At 52.5% G+C, this 8,937-nt stretch overlaps 1 protein-coding gene across 1 annotated transcript in view; it reads right to left on the reverse strand.

Moving 5' to 3' along the window:
* Nucleotides 1-448: 448 nt before the first annotated feature.
* LOC137466725 (cuticle collagen 2-like) overlaps nt 449-8,937 on the reverse strand; it is a 12,784-nt gene continuing 4,295 nt past the window's right edge. Inside the window, exons 6-8 of the mRNA XM_068178407.1 lie at nt 3,283-3,502; nt 2,065-2,146; nt 449-684 (exon numbers count right to left, since the gene is read on the reverse strand). Of these exons, the coding sequence (XP_068034508.1) occupies nt 449-684; nt 2,065-2,146; nt 3,283-3,502 (538 nt within the window). The remainder of the gene's footprint in view (nt 685-2,064; nt 2,147-3,282; nt 3,503-8,937) is intronic.

Raw genomic sequence — 8,937 nt, forward strand, 5'->3', positions numbered from 1 at the left:
GCTGGACCCCCCCCAGGTAAATCTGAGCCCCCCAGGTAAGGCTGGACCCCCCCCAGGTAAATCTGAGCCCCCCCAGGTGGGGCTGGACCCCCCCCCCCCCAGGTAAAATCTGAGCCCCCCCAGGTGGGGCTGGACCCCCCCCCCCCCAGGTAATCTGAGCCCCCCCAGGTGGGGCTGGACCCCCCCCAGGTAAGGCTGGACCCCCCCCTCAGTTAAATCTGAGCCCCCCAGGTGGGGCTGGACCCCCCCCAGGTAAATCTGAACCCCCCCAGGTGGGGCTGGACCCCCCCCAGGTAAATCTGACCCCCCCAGGTGGGGCTGGACCCCCCCCTCAGGTAAATCTGAGCCCCCAAGTGGGGCTGGACCCCCCCCAGGTAAATCTGAGCCCCCCACGTGAGGCTGGACCCCCCCAGGTAAATCTGAGCCCCCAGGTAAGGCTGGATCCCCCTCAGGTGTGGCTGGACCCTCCCCCCCCAGGTGGTTTTGGGGTTCCCCAGGTGATTTTGACCCCCCCCAGGTGATTTTTGTCCCCCCCCCCAGTGTTTTTGACCCCCCCCCAGGTGTGTCCCCCCCTCACCTGCTCGGGGGGGGTGGGGCTGAAGACCCCTCCCCTCTCCCACCACTGGTACCAGGCGGCCTCGACGTAGCGGGGGCTGTACCGGGGGGGCAGCGGCACGGCCGTGGCTGTGTCCCCAAATGTCACCTCGGGGGGCTGGCAGGGCCACCACGCCCCTTGGGGACACCCCTGAGCCACAAAATCACCCCAAAAACCCCCAAATCCACCCAAAACCCCCACAATTCCCCCAAAATCCACCCCAAAACCCCATAATTCCCCCAAAATCACCCAAAAATCCCACAATTCCCCCCAAAATCACCCAAAAATCCCACAATTCCCCCAAAATCCACTTAAATTCAACCAAATCTACCCAAAACCTCCACAATTCCCCCCAAAATCCACCCCAAAACCCCATAATTCCCCCAAAATCCACTTAAATTCAACCAAATCCATCCAAATCCCCACAATTCCCCCCAAAATCCACCCCAAAACCCCATAATTCCCCCCAAAATCACCCAAAAATCCCACGATTCCCCCCAAAATCCACTTAAATTCAACCAAATCCATCCAAATCCCCACAATTCCCCCCATATCCACCCCAGAAACCCCACAATTCCCCCAAAACCCCACAATTCCCCCCAAAATCCACCTCAATTCAACCAAATCCACCCAAAATCTCCACAATTCTCCCCAAATCCACCCAAAATCCCCACAATTCACCCCAAAATTCACCCCAAACCCCACAACTCCCCCAAACCCCACAACTCCCCCCAAAATCCACCTCAATTCAACCAATTCCCCCCAAAACCCCACAATTCCCCCCAAAACCCCACAATTCCCCCCAAAATCCACCTCAATTCAACCAAATCCACCCAAAATCTCCACAATTCTCCCCAAATCCACCCAAAATCCCCACAATTCACCCCAAAATTCACCCCAAACCCCACAACTCCCCCCAAAATCCACCTCAATTCAACCAATTCCCCCCAAAACCCCACAATTCCCCCCAAAACCCCACAATCCTCCCCAAAATCCACCCCAAAACCCCACAATTCCCCCCAAAATCCACCCAAAACCCCACAATTCCCCCCAAAATCCACCCCAAAACCCCACAATTCCCCCCAAATCCACCCCAAAATCCCCCGCAATTTCTCCAAAACCCACCTAAATTCAACCAAATCCACCCAAAATCTCCACAATTCCCCCCAAATCCACCCCAAAACCCCATATTTCCCCCCCAAATCCCCACAATTCACCCCAAAATTCACCCCAAACCCCACAATTCCCCCCAAAATTACCAAAACCCCACAATTCCCCCCAAATCCACCCCAAATCCCCGCAATTTCCCCAAAACCCACCTAAATTCAACCAAATCCACCCAAAATCTCCACAATCCCCCCAAAATCGGGGCCGTACCGGGACAGGGCTGTCCCCAAAAGCCCCCCGGGGGTGGTGACAGTGCCACCCCCCTGGGGGACACCCCAAATCCCCCCCAAAATGCCCCTTACCCTTTTTGCCGTCGGGCCCCAGCGGGTGCCGGTATTCCACCTCCTCCTTGGGGCTCCAGGCCTTGGGCAGGGCCCGCGGCTCCTGCGGGACCAGTAAAAACCAGTACGGACCAGTACGGATCCGCGCGGACCGGCGCCGAGCACCGCAAACCACTGGGAACCGCTCCGGACCCGCCGCGCACCCGCACGAGACGGTGCGCGTCACGCCGGAAACCCGTCCCGGTGTGCCCCAGTCCATCCCAGTGCCTCCCAGTGCCTCCCAGTCCATCCCAGTGCGCCCAGTGCCCCCCAGTCCATCCCAGTGCCCCCCAGTGCCCCCCAGTGCCTTCCAGTCCATCCCAGTGCCCCCCAGTCCATCCCAGTGCCCCCCAGTGCCTCCCAGTCCATCCCAGTGCGCCCAGTGTCCCCCAGTCCATCCCAGTGCCCCCCAGTGCCTCCCAGTCCATCCCAGTGTCCCCCAGTCCATCCCAGTGCCCCCCAGTCCCTCCCAGTCCATCCCAGTGCCCCCCAGTGCCTTCCAGTCCATCCCAGTGTCCCCCAGTCCATCCCAGTGTGCCCAGTGCCCCCCCAGTCCCTCTCCAGTGTCCCCCAGTCCATCCCAGTGCCCCCCAGTCCATCCTGGCGTGCCCAGTGCCCCCCAGTCCATCCCAGTGTCCCCCAGTGCCTCCCAGTGTCCCCCAGTCCATCCCAGTGCCCCCCCAGTGCCTTCCAGTCCATCCCAGTGTGCCCAGTCCATCCCAGTGCCCCCCAGTCCATCCCAGTGCCCCCCAGTCTATCCTAGTTCCCCCCAGTGTGCCCGGTGTCCCCCAGTCCATCCCAGTCTGCCCAGTGCATCCCAGTGTCTCCCAGTCCATCCCAGTGCCCCCAGTCCATCCCAGTCTGCCCAGTGCATCCCAGTGTCTCCCAGTCCATCCCAGTGCGCCCAGTGCCCCCCAGTCCATCCCAGTCCATCCCAGTGTGCCCAGTCCATCCCAGTGCCCCCCAGTCCCTCCCAGTGTGCCCAGTCCATCCCAGTGTGCCCAGTCTGCCCAGTGCCCCCCAGTTCCCTCCAGTATTTCCCAGTACCCCCAGTCCCTCTCTCCCAGTCCCCCCAATCCCCCCCAGTTCCCCCCCCAGTCTCTCCCAATCCCCCCCATCCCCACTCCCAGTCCCTCCCAGTCCCCCTAGATCTCTCCCAGTCCCCCCCAGTCCCCCCCAGTTCTCCCCCAGTCCCCCCACCTTCCCCTCCGCCCCGTCCCGGCCGCGCTCCCTCCTCAGCCGCTGCCGCCTCTCCCGCTGCTCGCGGCCGCGGAGCCGCGCGACCTCGGCGCCGTCCCAAGCCGGGGTCCCGGGGGTCCCCGCCGGGGTCCCCCCCGCTGCTCCAGGCCCGGGGACCCCCGGGACCCCCCAAAACCCGGGGGGCGCCGAGGGCGGCGCGGCTGAGGAAGGGCGCCGCCATCTTGGTAGGGGAAAAGGGGCAGGAGCGGCGTCACGTGACCGGGGCAGGGGGCGGGGACAACATCACGTGACCGGGGAAAGGGGCAGGGGGCGGGAGCGGCGCTTGTGGGCGTGGCCCCGGCGGGAAGGGGGCGTGGCCTCGTCCGCCGCTCGCGGGGTGAGCTCGGGGGGTTTTTTTTGGGGCGAATTTTGGGGATTTTGGGGTTTTTGGGGGGGAAATCGGGGGTGGGGGGAGGGGCGGGCAGTGCGGGGCCGGGGGGGGGAGCGGGGGCGTTGGGGTAAATGGGGGGGATTGGGGTAATTTGGGGTTCTTGGGGGGGTTTGGGGTAATTTGGGGGGTTTGGGGTAATTTGGGGTTCTTGGGGGGGTTTGGGGTAATTTGGGGTTAATTTGGGTTAATTGGGGGGGATTGGGGTAATTGGGGGGTTGGGGACAAACGAGGGGATTGGGTTAATTTGGGTTAATTTGAGTTAATTGGGGGGTTTGGGGTAATTTGGGGTTGATTTCGGGTTGGGGGGTTTGGGGTAATTTGGGGGTTTTGGGGTAATTTGGGGTTAATTTGAGTTAATTGGGGGGTTTGGGGTAACTTGGCGTTGATTTGGGGTTGGGGGGTTTGGGTTAATTGGGGGGTTTGGGGTAATTTGGGGTTAATTTGGGTTAATTGGGGGGGATTGGGGTAATTGGGGGGTTGGGGACAAACGAGGGGATTGGGCTAATTTGGGTTAATTTGAGGTAATTGGGGGGTTTGGAGTAATTTGGGGTTGATTTGGGGTGGGGGGGGTTTGGGTTAATTGGGGGGTTGGGGTAATTTGGGGTTAATTTGGGTTAATTGGGGGGGGATTGGGGTAATTGGGGGGTTGGGGACAAACGAGGGGATTGGGCTAATTTGGGTTAATTTGAGTTAATTGGGGGGGTTGGGGTAATTTGGGGTTAATTTGAGTTAATTGGGGGGTTTGGGGTAACTTGGCGTTGATTTGGGGTTGGGGGGTTTGGGTTAATTGGGGGGTTTGGGGTAATTTGGGGTTAATTTGGGTTAATTGGGGGGGATTGGGGTAATTGGGGGGTTGGGGACAAACGAGGGGATTGGGCTAATTTGGGTTAATTTGAGGTAATTGGGGGGTTTGGAGTAATTTGGGGTTGATTTGGGGTGGGGGGGGTTTGGGTTAATTGGGGGGTTGGGGTAATTTGGGGTTAATTGGGGGATTTGGGGTAATTTGGGTTAATTGGGGGGGTTTGGGGTAATTTACTTTAATCATGGGGTTTGGGTTTATTGGATTTAATTGGGGGGTTGGGTTAATTTGGGTTAATTGGGACTGATTGGGGGGTTGGGGTTTATTTGGTTTAATTGGGGGGTTTGGATTAATTGGGTTAATTTCTGGGTTTTGGGGTAATTTGGGTTAATTGGGGGGGGTAATTAGGGGAGGGGGTGTAACGGGGGTTGGGGGCGGGAGAGGGGACAGAGGTGACACGCGATGGGGGCGTGGCCACGGCTGTAGGTGACCCCCAGGTGTGCCCAGGTGCCCCCAGGTGTGCCCAGGTGTGACCTGGCTGTGCCCAGGTGTGCCCAGGTGTGTGCCCAGGTGTGCCCCCAGGTGTGACCTGGCTGTCCCCCAGGTGTGCTCAGGTGTACCCAGGTGCCCCCAGGTGTGCCCAGGTGTGACCTGGCTGTCCCCAGGTGTGCCCAGGTGTGCCCAGGTGTGACCTGGCTGTTCCCAGGTGTGCCCAGGTGTGACGTGGCTGTCCCCCAGGTGTGCCCAGGTGTGCCCAGGTGTGACCTGGCTGTGCCCAGGTGTGCCCAGGTGTGCCCAGCTGTGACCTGGCTGTCCCCAGGTGTGCCCAGCTGTGACCTGGCTGTCCCCAGGTGCCCCCAGGTGTACCCAGGTGTGACCTGGCTGTCCCCAGGTGTCCCCAGGTGCCCCCAGGTGTGCCCAGGTGTGACCTGGCTGCCCCCCAGGTGTACCCAGGTGTGCCCAGCTGTGACCTGGCTGTCCCCCCAGGTGCCCCCAGGTGTACCCAGGTGTGTCCTGGCTGTCCCCAGGTGTGCCCAGGTGTGCCCAGGTGTGCCCAGGTGTGCCCAGGTGCGATGGCGCTGCCCCGGGCGCAGCTGCAGTGCAAGAACCTGCAGGAGTTCCTGCGGGGGCTCAGCCCCCCCACGCTGGACCGGCTCTACGGGCACCCGGCCACCTGCCTGGCCGTGTTCAGGTGGGCCCAACATCCCATAATACCCACAAATAAATCCTAAATAACCCAAAATATCCCAAAATACCCCAAAATTAACCGAAAATTAATGCAAAATATCCCAAAATTAACCCAAAATAGCCCAAATTAACCCCGTGCCACCTGCCTGGCCGTGTTCAGGTGGGCCCAACATCCCATAATATCCCAAAATACCCCAAAATTAACCAAAAATACCCCAAAATAAACCCAAAATTCACCCCAAATACCCCAAAATTAACCCAAAATACCCCAAAATTAACCCAAAACAGCCCAAATTAACCCCGTGCCACCTGCCTGGCCGTGGTCAGGTGGGCCCAACATCCCATAATATCCCAAAATACCCCAAAATTAACCAAAAATACCCCAAAATTAACCCAAAATTAACCCCAAATACCCCAAAATTAACCCAAAATACCCCAAAATTAACCCAAAATACCTCAAAATTAACCCAAAATAGCCCAAATTAACCCCGTGCCACCTGCCTGGCCGTGTTCAGGTGGGCCCAACATCCCATAATATCCCAAAATACCCCAAAATTAACCCAAAATTAACCGAAAATACCCCAAAATTAACCCCAAATACCCCAAAATTAACCCCAAATACCCCAAAATTAACCCAAAATAGCCCAAATTAACCCCGCGCCACCTGCCTGGCCGTGTTCAGGTGGGCCAAACATCCCATAATATCCAGAATAAATCCTAAATAACCTAAAATATCCCAAAATACCCCAAAATTAACCGAAAATTAATGCAAAATATCCCAAAATTAACCCAAAACAGCCCAAATTAACCCCGTGCCACCTGCCTGGCCGTGTTCAGGTGGGCCCAACATCCCATAATATCCCAAAATACCCCAAAATTAACCCAAAATACCCCAAAATTAACCCAAAATTCACCCCAAATACCCCAAAATTAACCCAAAATACCCCAAAATTAACCCCCAAATACCCCAAAATTAACCCAAAATAGCCCAAATTAACCCCGTGCCACCTGCCTGGCCGTGTTCAGGTGGGCCCAACATCCCATAATATCCCAAAATACCCCAAATTAACCGAAAATACCCCAAAATTAACCCCAAATACCCCAAAATTAACCCCAAATACCCCAAAATTAACCCAAAATAGCCCAAATTAACCCAAAATAGCCCAAATTAACCCCGTGCCACCTGCCTGGCCGTGTTCAGGTGGGCCAAACATCCCATAATATCCCAAAATAAATCCTAAATAACCTAAAATAACCCAAAATACCCCAAAATTGACCCAAAGTTAACCCCAAATACCCCAAAATAGATCCTAAATAACCTAAAATAACCCAAAATAGCCCAAATTAACCCCACACCACCTGCCTGGCCGTGTTCAGGTGGGCCCAACATCCCATAATATCCCAGAATAAATCCTAAATAACCTAAAATAACCCAAAATAAACGCAAAATTAACCCAAAATACCCAAAAATTAACCCCAAATACCCCAAATTAACCCAAAATAGCCCAAATTAACCCCACACCACCTGCCTGGCCGTGTTCAGGTGGTCAAACATCCCATAATATCCCAAAATAAATCCTAAATAACCTAAAATAACCTAAAATAACCCAAAATAGCCCAAATTAACCCCAAATACCCCAAAATTAACCCAAAATAGCCCAAATTAACCCCGTGCCACCTGCCTGGCCGTGTTCAGGTGGGCCCAACATCCCATAATATCCACAAATAAATCCTAAATAACCTAAAATAACCCAAAATAGCCCAAAATTAACCCAAAATTAACACAAAATATCCAAAATTAACCCAAAATATCCCAAAATTAACCCCATGCCACCTGCCTGGCCGTGGTCAGGTGGCCAAACATCCCATAATACCCACAAATAAATCCTAAATAACCCCAAATACCCCAAAATAGCCCAAAATTAACCAAAAATTAATGCAAAATATCCCAAAATTAACCCAAAATAGCCCAAATTAACCCCGTGCCACCTGCCTGGCCGTGTTCAGGTGGGCCAAACATCCCATAATACCCACAAATAAATCGTAAATAAACTAAAATACCCCAAAATTAACCCCAAATACCCAAAATTAACCCCAAATACCCCAAAATTAACCCAAAATTAACACAAAATACCCCAAAATTAACCCAAAATAGTCAAAAATTAATCCAAAATTAATCCAAAGTAACCCAAAACAACCTAAAATCACCCAAAATTAACCCAAAAAGCCCGAAATTAACCCAAAATTAACCCAAAATAGCCCAAAAATAACCCAAAAATAACCCAAAATAAATAACCAAAATAATCTTCAATTAACCCAAAATAACCTAAAATTAACCTAAAATTAATCAAAAATAACCCAAAATAACCTAAAATTAACCCAAAATAACCTAAAGTTAACCCAAAACAACCTAAAATAGCCCAAACTTAACCCGAAATATTCAGAAATTAATCTGAAATATCGAGCGATTAATATAAAATATCAGTAAATTAACCCAAAATATAAGAAGTTAATTCAAAATATTGGGAAATTAACACAAAATATTTGGAAATTAACCCGAAATATTTGGAAATTCCCCCAAAATCCGGGGAATTTAACCCGAAATATTCAGAAATTAACCCAAAATGCCAGAAATCGGCACCAAGTATTCAGAAATTAACGTGAAATAATTGGAAATTAACTCGAAATATCTCAAAATTAACCCAAAATATTTGAAAATTAACCCAAAATATTTGGAATTTAACCCAAAATGTCTCAAAATTAACCCAAAATATTGGAAAATTAACCCAAATATTTGGAATTTAACCCAAAATATTGGAAATTAATCCAAAATATTGAAAATTAACCCAAAATATTTGGAATTTAACCCAAAATATTTGAAAATTAACCCAAAATATTTGGAATTTAATCCAAAATATTTGAAAATTAACCCAAAATATTTGGAATTTAACCCAAAATATTTCAAAATTAACCCAAAATGTCGAAATGAACCCAAAATATTTGGAATTTAACCCAAAATGTCTCAAAATGAACCCGAATTTTCCTCTGGGAGCTGCCGGGCCTGGCCCGGGCCGGGATTTGGGGCAGTTTTTGGTGGATTTGGGCCATTTTTGATGGATTTTGGGGCCATTTTTTATGGATTTTGGGGCCTTTTTGGTGGATTTTGGGTAGATTTTGGTAGATTTTGGGGTGGGGGTTTTTGGGGTGTTTTTGGGGGTCCCGACCCCCCAAAATCTCC

This window comes from Anomalospiza imberbis, unplaced genomic scaffold (genome assembly GCF_031753505.1).
Source record: "Anomalospiza imberbis isolate Cuckoo-Finch-1a 21T00152 unplaced genomic scaffold, ASM3175350v1 scaffold_43, whole genome shotgun sequence".
NCBI lineage: Eukaryota > Metazoa > Chordata > Aves > Passeriformes > Viduidae > Anomalospiza > Anomalospiza imberbis.